Below are 16,207 nucleotides of genomic sequence, written 5' to 3'. Positions count from 1 at the left end.
ATTATCCGGGCACCTAATTGTGAAACTAGTTGACATAGGCACATAGCTATGCACAGGCAGATCCAATGTAGTACAAGAGGTCCAAATTTGGAGTTCTTTAGCATATATTTCTTTTAGATAGACATTCATTATTAATAAACATATTGATATACGATATTCACAACTAATAAAACAAAAGAAAAATGATCAATCGAATTTTAATGCTCTAAAAATCAATATAATAGTTGCACCTCAAATTAAAAATCCTGAATCCGCCACTGTAATATGTATATGCACTCATTTAAGAAGTCTGCATAAGCTATACATATATATAGATCATATTATTACTTTACATTTCAACGAATGTACGTATTACTCTAAAATGTGTGGATCGGAGTGTTCCTTCCCCTTAAAAAATTTGGTGTAATGTGAAGTAACATCAATTTAAGTAATAATATTCCTCAAAATGCATTTCACACATTAGTTCAAGTAACAATATTCCTCAAAATACATTCCATTAGCTCCAAAACGTAAGTATATCTCTTTGAAAGCTTCTAGTTGTTAGTGTGATATATAACACGAATTAACGAATATATGTACTAACGACGACTTCTCCGAGCAAAATGCCTAGCCTTCTTCGTTGCATATGTCATGTAGAAGAAGGAGCCGGCGGCAGGAACTCGTTCGCCACTGCCAAAACAACAACAAAGATTAGTTTAAAGTCATGAGGCATTTACTTTTCTCCAATCTTAGTCTATAGAATTTATTTATATCTATTTGAGCTTATTGACATTGTCTTTAAGCAACTTTTACTAGTAACAAAATCATGAACATAGTATGTTCTACTTCTTTTGCGTAATTTGCGAGCTATTACACATGAACGCACAATTGATAGATTCGAACATACGAACCTGTGGAAGTGGTTGGAACTACAACAACATGCATAGTGGCATTGTTGGGAGGCAGTGCCAACCTAAGCGGATACAGCTTCCCATTCACAATGTTTTTAGAACAGAGGATGATGTCCTCCAAGTCTGTTATTTCCTCCAACTTCTCGGACAGATCCTCCAGCCCCTGCCCTTTGAACTGAAACGACTGTTCCGCGCTGAAATTTCCATCGTCGTCTGCAACACTGTAAAATATCAACCTTCCTTCTGATTTCTTCGCGTAGCAGTCTTCACCGGACTGCTCCTCCCCAAAAATCAAACCACGCATGTTTCGTTAGTTGTTAGAAATTTAACCAAGTAAGTAACTGTCGTTTTGCAATTATAAAGAACTTATACATTAAACTACACACAATCCACAAAATAATAATCCTTGATAAGCTGCACTCCTACTTCGCAATTATAACTACTACTACAACAACAAAAGTGAGACATTAATTAAACTACTTTATTAGCACTCTTGTCTAATCTAATTCAGTATCTACTTGATGGATTGGGAGAGTAGCTGTAGCACACCATTGCAAAGCTACCTGGTAGTGAATTGACTCTACTTTTGCTAACAATTCACGATCACAAAGCTTCTTACCGTGGATTACTCTATTTTAATTATATATGGAGAGAAGATTGTGATCAAAATTGAACTACATATTATTGCAGAACCATCATTTTTAGACAATATGAATGTCGTTTTTAGTTCATTTGTAAAATTCAGATTTTAAAATTACAGAGGTCATTTTTATAACGTTTTAGGTTAATAGTTCATGTGTTTGGTTTTACGTTCTGTTCTGCAATAAGATTGAGTTTTGCATTACTCTTTCTTATTTTTCTTTATGACTAATTTTGATTTGTCATAACTATAGCAAAATTGAAATTTTTATATAGTATTAAGTATTAACCTTAAAAAACTAAAAACTAACCATATTAGCCGATGACCGGAGATTGAAAGAAGTAGAGCTCAAATCCACATCCGACTCCACGGAGTTCGACCTCTTGAGCTCCGTGGGGGGCGGCAACTCCGGCCTAATCTCCAAGACATCCACCTCCCACAGGGTCCACCCGTGGTGCCTGTGCGGGATGTCGTGGGTGATGGAGTTGCGCCACGGGGGCAGTCCCCCGTTGGCGCGCAGGTAGTTGCCATAGCGCGTCTTGAGCTTGACCAGCATGCCGTCACGCACGGGCTCCCACTCGACCGAGGAGTCGAGCTTCCTCGGCAGCGCCTGAGAGACCCTCCGCCCGGTGACGCCGAGGAGGTACTCCTCATCCTCGGCCTTGAGGTACTTTCCGTAACAGCTCTTCAAACGGATCACCTCTTCCGATCCCTCCACGAATTCCACTTCCCATTTCACCGATTTTTTCGAGCCCGATCGCTCCTGGATCACGTGCTCCTCGTCGGAATCGGCCGTGAGGTATTTGTTGTGGTAGCTTTTCAGCCTCACGGATCTCGCCTTATTGAAAAACTCGATTCCAGAAACCTGTGGATTAATTTGTTCATCAATGATTTTTCAATTTGTTTATTCTCGTATATGTAAATTGTGCATTACCTGCATAAATATCAAACCGGCGTAGACCTCTTCGGAGAGAGATCTGCAGATTGTTTTTTTTTTGGTGGAATTGCGATCGTGATCTAATTAGTTTTTTTTTCTTCGTTTTGATTTATGCTTTCACTGCGTTAATTGTATATTGAAAATGGGGTAATTTTGTATCGAAGTGCTAAATTTTCATTTGCTTATTGTTGGCTGTTTTTAACCTTATAAAATTCTCACTTGTAACTAGAATTATGTATGAAAATCTTACATTCAACAACAAAAATGATGATATAATTATCATATGATACTATAGCAGGCAAATATCAATAATTATCTGATAGTATGCCAAAAAATCTTAATAATTGTGGAATGCAATAGTTTTCAGGGCAGTTATAACGGAGAAAAGAGATAAACATATTATTCATTTTCATGAGAAATTAGGGTCGAAAGATTTATGGTACAAATATAAAATATTAGTTTGGTAACATTAATGAGGAATTAACATTATTGAATGCTCTCACATGTGTGAATAGCATCATGTGCAACTGATATACTTATTGACTTTGACAAGTTCAACTAGAGGTATCGATCAATTTCGTCCAACTCATACCTGATTTATCATGTCCTGGTTCCTATTTAATTTCAATTAAGTCACGTCTTATTCAATAATACCAAGAATACAGGAACCAAAAGGCCACAGAATTTATTGATTTTCATTTTCAGGCAAACAAGGGCTACGCACATGAGAACGTCATTTTATTCGAATGTGTTACATTTTTACTGTTGTCTTCAAGAATGTGTTACATTTTTAGTATAGACTTATAGTAGTAGTAGTAATTAAAATGGTCAAATTTTATTATTTATTCTTTTTCCAATCTTTTTCATATCTTCAGTAAGATTACTTTTCTTCGGGAGAGTGAAAATTTTAATGAAATTCATGATAAAAAAGTTAGAATCAATAACAATTTTTTCAGTTATTCATTATTTCGTATTTTTATGATAAATTAGAAGAAGAGTGCACCCTTTGAAGTTTGAACAACCCAGTAGTTGTACTATGTGTTTTGAAAAAGAAGACAGAAACTCAAATACTGAATCACAAGTATATTACCAGAAACAGAGAAAGAAAGAAAATAAAGAGTAAAAGATATACCTGTTTCATAGACATATTCCCGGCGCCGCGGGCCACCGGCGATCCAGTATCAGGCGAACCCAAATAATCATCAACGACAGACGAAAAGCTCGACGCGGGCGATATCGTGGACAGCGTGATGTCCACGATATCCACTCCCCACAGCACCCAGCTCTGCGTCGCCGTCCGATGCGGCACGTCGTGCGTGACCGAGTTCCTCCACGGCGGAGAACCGCCGTTGGCTCTCAGGAACTTCCCTTGCTCCGTCATCAGCTTCACGCTGCTCCCCTCCTTCACCGGCTGCCACTCGACGGCGGCGGCGGCGAGATCTCCCGGCCGGGTTTGGAGCACCTTCTTGCTCGTCATTCCGAGGAGAAACTGCTCCTCTGCGGCGGTGAGGTACAGCCCGTGGCAGCTCTTCAGACGGAGGCGGTCGCCTTTGCCTTCGACGAGTTCGACGGTCCATCGCGCGTTGCGGGACGCGCCGTTGCGGCTCTGGCAGACCGTCGCCTGTTAGGAATTCTTGTATTCATCTAATGAGCGCAGCGGAAATTGCAGACAAGAATAACAGATCTAGATTCATAATCATATTGCAAGTTGAGCACGTAATACACAACGGAACTAAATCTTACTTGTTGTTGTGTTTTCTTCTACGATTGTGTCCTGCAAGTTGAATCCACTACTATCGAGGTCCACGTGTATTCTGATCCGATGCAGGAACAATTCCTCGGTACAATCGCTCTATAGAGAAAGCTAGGAATTCTCTAAAAAGCTTTACGTATTTTCTCTCTAATGTTACGATATTTCTCATCTCCCACAATGGAGAATAAATAACCATTATATAGACAAAGAGTCATTAGGGTTTCATGATTGTTGGGCTTATGGACTAATTATAATTGTAGTCCAACTATAATTATTTAATCCATATTAATCTAATCTAGCCCATATCCTTTCAATCTCCCACTTGGACTAGCATTAGATATAATACGCAGTTCCAACTTTGTACCCTTGAGCGGATCAAAATACACTTATAGTGTGACCCTTTAGGCCCTCATTATCGACGACGATCTAATCGAAGTCTGCACAAAACTCCTAGACTGCGTTGGCAGCGTAGCTCGATATATGACGGACGTTTACGTGAATTCGGTAAACAAGCCTTTACACAAAGTTTATAGTAATATCCTTTCATTCACGAATCACCCGATTGAGCCTAAGATTTGTCATGTGTCATCCAAATAGCTCAATCACTTAATCTCATCTTTATTAAATGACCCATTCGATCATATTCAATTACTTTAATTGAATATATCTTTGCATTGGCCAATGACTTAATGGTCAAGTAATATAGAGAATTTGAGTGTTCTCTCGAAATTCTAATCGAGGAATGAATCTCATTCTTGGCTCAACTACCATTTCCATTTATCTTATGATGTACCCAACACAAGTCCGTGTCTTAATCCTCCGAGGGGAGGCAAAGCGTTGTACAAGGTCAAAGCACATCACTCAACAAACAAAATATGTAATGACCTCAGATCCAAGGACTATTACATACTTCATGTACTAATAAACTGTAGACACTTCACAAAACAGTTTAATAGTAGGGTATACCAATACTCTCCAAAGTATACCATGTGTCCATCACGAGTATCTAATATCTCATAGTTGTGAGAACAACTACATTCTCGAAGAATGTGATGCAAACCCCATGCTAACCTATAACATATCACCAATATCTCATTCTTGATGATCATTGGTTAGGGCTATTTTAGAATTATACTATATCATTAATGTCTCACACCATTAACGACAGTCACAATTCAAGGGAACAAATATTTAGAATAAAATCAAACATTTAAAACAATTATTCCAATAAGTGCACAAAACCCATAGGAAATAAAATTTTCATATAATGTGATCAAGTAATATTGTCTCAACACAAAATGTTTCTAAGACATATAAAACTGTAACTCCCACTGATTCAAAGCCATCCACCAACATGCTTAACACCTAAGCTCTCAAAGTGCTTGTTGTGTTTTGCTATACATAACGGTTTGGTGAAAGGATCAGCCAAGTTATCATCAGTGGGTACTCTTTCTAATTTTATGTCGCCTCTTTCAATTATTTCTCTGATCAGATGATATCTTCTGGGAACATGCTTGTTCCTGTTCGTAGCGCTGGGTTCTTTTGCTTGCGCAACAGCACCAGTGTTGTCACAATACAAAGGTATTGCACTATTAGCACTCGGAATGACACCCAGTTCTTTAACGAACTCTAACAAAGCAACAGCTTCTTTGGCAGCTTCAGATGCAGCAATATACTCGGCTTCGATGGTGGAATCGGCAGTTGTACCTTGTTTGGAACTATTCCAACTCACTGCTCCACCATTGAGGACAAAAACATATCCAGACTGAGACTTATAGTCGTCATGGTCTGTTTGGAAACTAGCATCAGTGTACCCAGTAACTGATAACTCTGGTTGTCCACCATAGACTAAGAAATATTCTTTAGTCCTTCTAAGGTACTTAAGAATAGTCTTAACAGTTTTCCAATGTTCCTCACCGGGATTTTGTTGTAATCTGCCTGTCATGCTAAGCGCACATGCCAGATCTGGCCTAGTAGAGATCATGGCATACATAATAGATCTTATAGCCGAAGTATACATGATCCTTTTCATGTTGTCTCTTTCTTTGTCATTAGAAGGACAATCCTTCTTTGACAATACAATGCCATGTCCCATTAGGAAGAAAACCTTTCTTAGAATTCTCAATTGAGAACGCCTTAGCAACTTGTCTATGTAAGTGGATTGTGATAATCCTAACATCCTATTTGGTCTATCTCGATAGATCTTAATTCCAAGGATATAGGAAGCATCACCTAGATCCTTCATCATAAAGGAACTAGACAACCACTCTTTCACGGATTGCATCATGGAATGATCGCTTCCCATAATCAAGATGTCATCAACATATATGATAAGGAAGACAACGTTTCCATTTTCGCTTTTACTATAAACACATGGATCCTCTTTGCTTCTGACGAAACCAAACGATTTGATTGTTCTGTCAAAACAAATATTCCAACTCCTCGAAGCTTGCTTAAGTCCATAGATGGACTTCTTTAGCTTGCACACTGCATTCGGCCTTTCTTTCGATACAAATCCTTCTGGCTGTGTCATATAGACATCGCCTTCTAATTCTCCATTGAGAAATGCGATTTTGACATCCATTTGCCAAATGTCGAAATTGTAGTATGCAGCAATTGCAAGTAATATCCTAATGGACTTGATCTTAGCAACTGGCGAAAAGGTTTCATCATAGTCAATGCATTCGCACTGACTATAACCCTTTGCCACTAACCTAGCCTTGTAGGTTTGTACTTTGCCATTTGCATCTCTCTTCTTTTTGAAGATCCATTTGCAACCTATGGGGTAAACCCCATCTGGCAAGTCAACTAGTTCCCAGACTAAGTTGAAGTACATCGAGTCCATTTCAGATATCAAGGCTTCAAGCCACTTCTCTCGATCGGTGTCCGACACCGCCTCGGTATAGGTCTTAGGCTCATCTTCATCTAAATCAACTTCATCATCTTGGTTCTCAACCATTAGATTCAGTCTTTCAGGTGCACGACGAATCCTTCTAGGCCTATTGAGTTGGTTTTCTTCTGGCTCGGGCTGTTCATTCTGATTGTGAGTAGGCCCAGGAATATCACTATGATCTTCTTGAGGTAGAGGTGATGCAACTATTGTATCATCTTGTATTTGATGCATCTCATTGTCTTGAGGAGGTTCTTCGAGAGTCCCTCTAAGGTCTCCTCTAATAGTATTTTCCCCTCCCAATAGATCATCAAAAACTCCCACTGTGTTATTGTTCAAACCATTTGACAATACATCATCCTCATTGTTAACTTGTGGTTCTTGAATTTCTTCAAGATCTACTGTATTTTGACCTTGTTCCTTGCAGACATAACTGTCTTCAAGAAACGTTACATTCCTTGATGTTATCACCTTGTGATTTTCAGGACAGTAGAAATCGTATCCCCTAGTTTGTTTAGGATATCCCACAAAGTAACACTTCTCACTTTTAGATTCCAACTTATCAGTCATTTGTTTCTTAACAAAAGCTGGACAACCCCAGGTCAGCATATAGTTAAGACAAGGCTTTTTGCCATACCATAACTCATATGGTGTTTTCTCAACTGATTTAGATGGAACTCTATTCAGAATGTAAATAGCCGTTAGTAAGGCATGACCCCATAGGAATAAAGGAAGACTAGCTAAACTCATCTTGGATCGAACCATATCTAATAATGTTCGGTTTCTCCTTTCAGATACTCCATTCATTTGTGGTGTACCAGGAGGTGTCCAGTATGACTGAATTCCATGTGATTTCAAGTAATCAAGAAATTCCCGGCTCAAGTATTCCCCTCCTCGATCTGATCGGAGAGTCTTGATACTTTTCCCAAGTTGTTTCTCAACTTCACACTTAAACTCTTTAAATTTCTCAAAGGCCTCAGATTTGTGTTTCATAAGATACACATATCCATACCTTGTCAAATCATCGGTGAAAGTAATGAAGTACGAATAACCACCTTTTGCTTGAGTTGGAAACGGTCCACACACATCTGTGTGGATCAACTCCAGCACACCATTAGCACGCACCCCTTTCCCAGAAAGTGGCTTATTAGTCATCTTTCCTTTGAGACAGAATTCACAAGCACCATATGATTCAAAATCAAATGAAGTGAGATAGTCTAACTTTCTCAATCTTGCTATTCTTTTCTCATTAATATGACCAAGTCTGCAATGCCAAAGATAGGTTGCATTATTCGTATTACTTAGTTTAAGTCTTTTATTTTGCACATTGAGAATATCCCGTTTGCATTCAAGCATATACAATCCATTCTCTAAAGAGACATTTCCATAAAACAATCCATTATTAGAAAACGAGCATCTGCTGTTTGCAAAATGGAAGGAAAAACCTTCGATGTCCAACATCGGAATGGAAATAATATTATTTGAAATAACTGGAACAAAATAACAATTATGTAAATCTAGTCTATGTCCTGAGGGAAGATCTAATCTATAAGTTCCTACGCGTTCGGCAGCAACCCTTGCTCCATTTCCAACACGTAGGTCTACTTCCCCAGGCCTCACTTTCCTGCTGTCAATTAAACCTTGCACATTATTACAAATGTGTGAACCACAAGCGGTATCCAATACCCAGGATTGTGAGTTATTCATAGACATATTTATCTCAATGACAAACATAGCTGAACTCCCACTCATTGCACCTTGTGCCTTGAGTTTTGGGCAGTCTCTCTGCCACTCCGTGAAATTTGACCTAGTCAATTTATTTGTTTCAATCATACACTCATAAGATAAGTTTGACATATTATCTGAACAGAAAATAAAATGAAAAGCAAATTAGAAAAGCATACAAAGATCACATTCGGATCACTAATCAAACAAGGGTTTATTGTATTGATTAGCTCCCACTAATTTTAACGTATATTATGTCCCCCAAACATAAAATACGAGTTTATATCAAATATAAATTTTAGTGGTCCAAGATCCAAGTCTACATTATTGCAGCCCCTGCTTTGGCTGATCACTACAATAATATCACAAGGTAGGCCTCAAAGCCAATTGCAACAACTATTTTGCAATTCTTGGTTTATTAATCCAATTAATATGCGTCCATAAATTATTCTGGTTGCGAGGGCTACTCAAAATAATTTAAGCAAGTCAACCTCATCACACGATGCCAACCATGCATCTATGAATGAGCCTAAACCTTGTAGATTTAGAGTAAACGCGAGGGCGTAAAACTCGTGGTCGAAAAGGCTAGGAGCATCAAACAATTGGGATGGACGACGCGTTTGTTTCAAAACGAGACTTATATTTTGTGGGGAAAAGTGTGATACTAGTTCTGTGAATATAATATCCAATATTAAATTTCAAACAATTACTGGGCGCCGCCTACCCAGACATAGTATAACACGGACTACACATACTGGGCGCCGCCTACCCAGACATAATATAACACGGACTACACATACTGGGTGCCGCCTACCCAGACATAGTATAACACGGTCTCTAACTACTATAGTTAAATAAATAAGCATAAATCAAATAGCATGCTTATCACATAGGATATCAAATAGTGCTCAACGAATAAAATCAAATTTCATTCTCTAATTAAATGTGGATTTAAAATTGCATTAATTCGAAATTAATATAACAAAATTTATTAATCCAATTAATAAACTAATTAGGGATACTTTATACTTAAATTGATTCTGAATCAATGTATACAATCAAATTATCTGCAAGCTTAAAGGTTTAAAAGTTAAAAGAAACAGTGGGCCGAGCCCATTTTAAGTTGAAACAGGCAGCATCGGTCCATTTGACTTTCCAAGAAAAACAAATACAGCCCAAAAGAAAAAGGCCCAATTCCTTTTCCATCTCTATTCTCTCTCACTGCATCGACGAACTCGCATAGCTCGACCAGATTATCCAACCAATTAATAAACAATCACCAATTCCAAATCATCACTTGTGTTTCGAGCTTTACATCCTCAATTATCCAATCAATAAAATGGATGCTAAAACAATCAAAGAGGAGAAGGCTAAGGTAGAGATCTGGCAGTATGTATTCGGCTTCACACCAATGGCCGTAGTGAAGTGCGCAATCGAGCTCGAAATCGCCGACGCCGTCGAGAGCCATGGCGGCGCCATGTCTTTGCCCGACCTTGCCTCCGCCGTCGCCTGCTCGCCCTCCGCCCTCGTTTGCGAAATCTGCGCCTTGCGGAGCGGCTGCAGGAGATCATTGCCGCCATCGGCTGCCCCGTCCCCAGTCGCCGTCGATACGACGCCTCTACTCTCCGACCAGATCTTTCGCCCCCACCGTCGCCCTCGCTTCCTCCGTCGCGCCAGCAGCCGGAGCCGCGCCATGCGCGAGCCCTCCGTCCGCGTCCGAGAAGCAGCCGCCGATCAAATCGAGGAGTTGCAGAGTGATTGGGGTTTGTTGTTCGAAGCCGATAGTGATTTTAGATTTCATTTGAATTTTGTGAAATTTTTCAATTTTGAATGAATCGAATCAAATCGGATTGGATTACAAGAAGTTTGAAATCTTATTTCATAATTTTGATTTCCAAAATCATCCACAAATTAATTAGGAAACAAAATTAATTATGAATCAAACCCTAGGCTCTGATACCACTGTTAGGAATTCTTGTATTCATCTAATGAGCGCAGCGGAAATTGCAGACAAGAATAACAGATCTAGATTCATAATCATATTGCAAGTTGAGCACGTAATACACAACGGAACTAAATCTTACTTGTTGTTGTGTTTTCTTCTACGATTGTGTCCTGCAAGTTGAATCCACTACTATCGAGGTCCACGTGTATTCTGATCCGATGCAGGAACAATTCCTCGGTACAATCGCTCTATAGAGAAAGCTAGGAATTCTCTAAAAAGCTTTACGTATTTTCTCTCTAATGTTACGATATTTCTCATCTCCCACAATGGAGAATAAATAACCATTATATAGACAAAGAGTCATTAGGGTTTCATGATTGTTGGGCTTATGGACTAATTATAATTGTAGCCCAACTATAATTATTTAATCCATATTAATCTAATCTAGCCCATATCCTTTCAGCCTCGTCGGCGGCGGCAACGAGGTATTGGCCGAGGTGGCTTTGGAGGCGGACTGCTTTTGCGTTGGTGAAGAACTCCATTCCGTCCTGCAAGGTCTCCTCATAATTAGCTAAATTTTTGGCTCAATTCTTAAACAATTTATTGAAAGGTATTTTAAATAATGATTATTTTTTAAAATTATGGTACTAATTTTGATTTTACATTTTATTTTTAATTTGAGGACACAAAAATAATTCATACTACAAGTACTATTTCTTTTGGCTGTTTATTTGATGGCAAGTCAAAATTCGACCTCATCAAATAAAATGCAATTTATAAACAAAATAAATGTTTTCAAAAATACTATACTAGGGGTGGGTCGATACGATATATCGTATCGAAAACGTTGTATCGTATATCGTATCGAAAATATCGATATGAAAGAATTTCATATCGTTATCGTATCGAAAGTTTCGATATATCGAACTTTCGATATGGAGGATATCTATATCGTTATCGTATCGATATTTCGATATATCGTACCGAAATTCGATATATCGAAAATATCGATATATATCGTATATTCGATATATATCGTATATTCGATATAAACGATATATCGTAACGAAATTCGATATATCGAAAATATCGATATATATCGTATATTCGATATATATCGTATATTCGATATAAAACGATATATCGAAAATATCGATATATATCGTATATTCGATATAAAACGATATATCGCGATATAAGGAAATTTATATCGTTATCGTATCGAAAACTTACGATACAGTATCGTTTCGTATCGAAAATTACGATATATCGAAAATCCGATAATTTTTTGATATTTTTCAATACGATACGAGCGATATATCATTTTTTTGATATTTTTCCCCAGCCCTATACTATACACCCTGTACGAACGTACGGTAAATTATCGACTCTTTTGTTTTGAACAATTTGACACTTTCCATTTAGAAGATTAACAAAAAATCATACTAGCTAGTACTTAACTTTATGACTGCACAAATTTTAAGAAATTGAAAAATTATTAAGAATGTAAAACATAATTTTATACTAGCTAGTATAATTGGTTTATAATAAAATTAGAGCATGCGCAGCGGTGGCGTCCGTCGCCACCGCCGTCCGCGCCGCTAGCACGGACGCCATCCGCCGCCGCTGCGCTCGCGCCGCTGGCACAGCGCTGCTCGATGTATCGAGCACGTCCGTGCCAGCGGACGCACACGTGGCGGCACGGGATTGGGCAACGGCGTAGCCGTTGCATTCAAACTTTTTTTTAAATCGGTATTTAATTATAAATAATGCTAAAAAATAAAAAAAAATATTCTCCAAATCCCAAAAATATGGTCGTTTTTTTCCCTTTTTTCTGAATTTTTTTATTTTTTTTATTTTTTTTCCCAAAATCATCTATAAATACACACATTCATCACTCATTTATCACATCAATTCATCTCTCATTCATCTCTCATTCATAATTCTTATACAAACTATCAACACATTCAACCTTCACTCAAAACATCAAATGGATTTCACTCATCTCATGGCGGAAGCGGAGCGCGAAGAACAAGAATACTACGAACAACATCGTGCCGCTTACGAAGCATATGTCGCGGCGAATACCCCCGCTCATCCTCCTCAACGCACTAGATCAAATCGCCGCTACATCCATCGTGACCGGGAGGGAGCCCACGAAAGGCTCGTTGCCGACTACTTTGCCGACCATCCGCGGTTTCCGGCAGATTACTTCAGGCGCCGTTTTCGCATGTCAAAGCCCTTGTTCATGCGAATTGTCAACACATTGTCCGCACGTGTTGAATACTTTCAAACAGGTGTAGATGCAGCCGGCCGGCAAAGTATCACGGCGTTGCAGAAGTGTACGTGTGCCATCCGACAACTCGCTACTGGGCAAACGGCCGACATCTTCGACGAGTATTTGCATATCGGTGAGTCCACTGGAATCCTTTGTTTAAAGAATTTTTGCGAGGGCGTTCGTTCTGCTTTTGGGGATGAATTCCTTCGGGCACCCACCACCGATGATTGCCAACGGTTGCTTCGTCTTCACGAATTAGTCCATGGCTTTCCCGGAATGCTTGGCAGCATTGACTGCATGCATTGGAGGTGGAAGAATTGCCCGACTGCTTGGAGGGGGCAACACTTAAGCGGTCACAAAGGCGGCGGCCCAACACTTATCCTTGAGGCGGTCGCCGACTATCGCCTATGGATTTGGCATGCATATTTCGGCGTTGCCGGATCCAACAACGACTTGAACGTGCTCTATTCTTCACCACTCTTCAATGATGTGATGAATGGTGTAGCACCGGCGATCGACTTCACCATCAACGGAAATACATACCGCATGGGTTACTATCCCGCCGATGGTATCTACCCAAGGTGGTCGACGTTCGTGAAGACGCTCCACAACCCGCACGACCCAAGACGGGTTCTTTTTGCGCAGCGTCAAGAGTCAGCGCGGAAGGACGTCGAAAGAGCCTTCGGGGTCCTTCAAGCTCGATTCAACATTGTGAAGGCCCCGGCTCGGCTGTGGTACGTGAATAATATCGCCGACATCATGTTCACGTGTATTATATTACACAACATGATTATAGCCGACGAAGGGCCGAGGGCGGCTAGCTTCTACGACGAGGACGAAGCCGGAAGCTCAACAGCGAGGTCTCCCCCACGCCGAGGCGAGCATACGACGGTTGGCCAGAGGATCGAAACAAGACACACAATGCGCGATACTCGAATCCACAATCAACTACAAGAAGACTTAATCAACCACATGTGGGCGAAATTCGGCAACGAGTAGTGGTTTTTTAATTTTTATGATTTTAATTATGTAATTTTTAATTTTTAGGATTTTAATTATGTAATTTTTCATTTTTAGGATTTTAATTATGTAATGTTTAATTTTATTTGTCATTTGTAATATTTATTGTGGTTTTTAAATGAATTTTAATATTATGAAAATGTTATTGTTTAATTGAATTTTAAATTAATTGTGTCCGTCCTTGCGGAAGAGCACAATTGTGGGTATTGTGCTCTTGCCAGAGAGCAGGCATGAATAGTACCGCCCAGGCCCACAACCGTGCCGCTGGCAAGAGCACGGTTGTGGATGCTCTTACACTTAAATTGAAACTCAACGAAGAATGTCCTACAAAAATTAAACTAATTGGTGACTTTTCCTATTTATATCGTAATGTTTGCACCAAGTGAATATCCTTGCAAAGTTTTAGTGAGCATTTTTTGATTATACGAAAACTATCACTCAAATTATTAAATCACACTGGAGATATAAACGATATATTTATAATATCTATACGATTAGACTAATATTAGATGAAGATAGACAATACGATTTTAAAATACCTTAATAGAAAAAAGGAAATTCTAATCAACAAGATTGTAGAAACTAGAAAGAAATATTACCTCTCTACCGCTCGGGTGAACGGACCTATCCGACGCAAGAGACGACCACCGTCTCTCTGTCGCAAAAATCGACTTCTTCCGCCCCTCCGCCGCACCTGGCGTGCCCACGCGTGGCGAATTGGGGGCGGAAGAATCCGAAAGACTTGACGCATTACTCAGCCGCGGCAAATACTCATCCTCCAGCACCGACACATCGACCTCATCCACATCCCACATCACCCAATCCTGCGTGGCCGTCCGATACGGCAGATCGTGCGTCACCGAGTTCCTCCACGGCGGCGTCGCCCCGTTCGCCCGCAGAAACTTCCCGCCCTTCGCCCGCAGCTTCACGCTGTACCCCTCCCTGATCGGCTCCCACTCCACCGAGGCGTCTCTCTTCGGATCCGCGGAGGCCTTCAGCGCCACCTTCTTGCCGGTCATGCCGAGGAGATACGCCTCGTCGGAGGCGGCCAGGTAGAGCCCGTGGCGGCTCTTCAGGCGGATCACGTGCGCATTGCCTTCCACGAGCTCCACGCGCCACCTCGACGCGCCGTCGCGGCTCTGGCGGATGGTCTCTTGGTCGTCGTCCGCGACTAGGTACTTGTCGAGGTGGCTCTTCAGTCTCACGGCTTTGCCATGGTTGAAGAATTCCATGATTTTATTTTTTATTTTACTTCTTTGGGGGATTTGGATGGAAAGCTGATGTTTGTGGGTTTTGTATTTGGATGTTTGTGATTAGGAGGGTGAATTAATGCTTGTATAAAAAATTAAGGTATTGACTTAGATATTGTATTTAGAAGATGCTTAGGTAGTTCGGATTGTTGACTTGCAGCTTCGTAGGCTGCCCTTTGTTTAATGCAACTTGTAATACGTGTGTTGAATCAACCTATTCTTTTTTATTCACACCGATGCTTCTTCCTATTTTCATTGAAATCAAAATCAAAATTCTTAATTTTTTTTAATTCACAATTATGAATAGCTAGGGAACAATTTCAAATCTACAGATTCTAGACGCGTAAGGCTCGGAAAAAAGGAAGAAGTTCATAAAAATTCTGGCTCGTTCTCTCTCTCTCACTGTCTTTTTCTTTTTAATCCATCTCTCTTTAATTCCCATATTCCCATCTTAATTTTGCCTAAACAATTTTTAAGAGAAATTCAAGAAGGGGTGAAGATAAGATTTTATCCTTCCAATTTGTCTGCAATTTGGTAGAAAATGATGGATTTTCCATTTTATTAGAGAGAGACCAGCATTCAAGCTTTAATTAATGTCCCAGATCTTTGGAGTTAAACTCTTGTAAAATTGAGGTGTTTTGAGATGTTAGTTCAAGCCTGAATGAGCTCCCATTTATAAAAATGAATATCAAATTATTAAATATACCATCTTGTTTTCATATCTCAATTCATTATATCACCACACCACTTCAGATAAAAATTCACAATATTGCAAATTTCTTAACATAGCTCTTAATTTACACTTTATACAACTTTGGTCTAGGGGCGTAGCTAGGAATTTGTAGAGAGGGGGGCAAATTTTTATACGAAGGAATTTTA

The 16,207-nt window shown here is 39.6% G+C and overlaps 4 protein-coding genes across 4 annotated transcripts; 1 reads left to right on the top strand and 3 right to left on the bottom strand.

Moving 5' to 3' along the window:
- Positions 1–403: 403 nt before the first annotated feature.
- On the bottom strand, positions 404–2,676 carry LOC121750821. Its single transcript, XM_042145435.1, has 4 exons — positions 2,465–2,676; positions 1,841–2,395; positions 891–1,164; positions 404–669 (listed from the first exon to the last, which is right to left on the bottom strand). Exons 1-4 carry the CDS (start codon positions 2,468–2,470, stop codon positions 629–631), a joined length of 876 nt encoding a protein of 291 aa, XP_042001369.1. The 5' UTR covers positions 2,471–2,676; the 3' UTR covers positions 404–628.
- Positions 2,677–3,453: 777 nt separating this feature from the next.
- On the bottom strand, positions 3,454–3,944 carry LOC121752702. The gene is made up of 2 exons (XM_042147803.1): positions 3,600–3,944; positions 3,454–3,501 (listed from the first exon to the last, which is right to left on the bottom strand). Exons 1-2 carry the CDS (start codon positions 3,942–3,944, stop codon positions 3,454–3,456), a joined length of 393 nt encoding a protein of 130 aa, XP_042003737.1.
- A 6,230-nt stretch (positions 3,945–10,174) lies between these two features.
- On the top strand, positions 10,175–10,669 carry LOC121752701. The gene has a single exon (XM_042147802.1). The coding sequence runs from the start codon at positions 10,175–10,177 to the stop codon at positions 10,667–10,669; it is 495 nt and encodes a 164-aa protein (XP_042003736.1).
- Positions 10,670–11,138: 469 nt separating this feature from the next.
- On the bottom strand, positions 11,139–15,505 carry LOC121751154. Its single transcript, XM_042145871.1, has 2 exons — positions 14,678–15,505; positions 11,139–11,328 (listed from the first exon to the last, which is right to left on the bottom strand). The coding sequence occupies exons 1-2, from the start codon at positions 15,308–15,310 to the stop codon at positions 11,215–11,217; spliced, it is 747 nt and encodes a 248-aa protein (XP_042001805.1). The 5' UTR covers positions 15,311–15,505; the 3' UTR covers positions 11,139–11,214.
- Between the last annotated feature and the right edge of the window lie 702 nt (positions 15,506–16,207).

The sequence above is a fragment of the Salvia splendens genome, chromosome 10 (assembly GCF_004379255.2).
Source record: "Salvia splendens isolate huo1 chromosome 10, SspV2, whole genome shotgun sequence".
NCBI lineage: Eukaryota > Viridiplantae > Streptophyta > Magnoliopsida > Lamiales > Lamiaceae > Salvia > Salvia splendens.
The sequence above is the reverse complement of the archived record's forward strand: the minus strand, read 5'-3'. Positions and strand labels throughout refer to the sequence as shown.

Coding starts and splice junctions, on each gene's coding strand:
- LOC121750821 (XM_042145435.1), bottom strand. Junction 1,165..1,840: donor TCCGGTCATCGGCTAATATG/GTTAGTTTTTAG, acceptor GGGGAGGAGCAG/TCCGGTGAAGACTGCTACGC. Junction 670..890: donor AGTTCCAACCACTTCCACAG/GTTCGTATGTTC, acceptor TTGTTTTGGCAG/TGGCGAACGAGTTCCTGCCG.
- LOC121752702 (XM_042147803.1), bottom strand. CDS start 3,944: ATGACGAGCAAGAAGGTGCTCCAAACCCGGCCGGGAGATCTCGCCGCC. Junction 3,502..3,599: donor GGAATATGTCTATGAAACAG/GTATATCTTTTA, acceptor CAAAACACATAG/TACAACTACTGGGTTGTTCA.
- LOC121752701 (XM_042147802.1), top strand. CDS start 10,175: ATGGATGCTAAAACAATCAAAGAGGAGAAGGCTAAGGTAGAGATCTGG.
- LOC121751154 (XM_042145871.1), bottom strand. CDS start 15,310: ATGGAATTCTTCAACCATGGCAAAGCCGTGAGACTGAAGAGCCACCTC. Junction 11,329..14,677: donor TTCACCCGAGCGGTAGAGAG/GTAATATTTCTT, acceptor GAGACCTTGCAG/GACGGAATGGAGTTCTTCAC.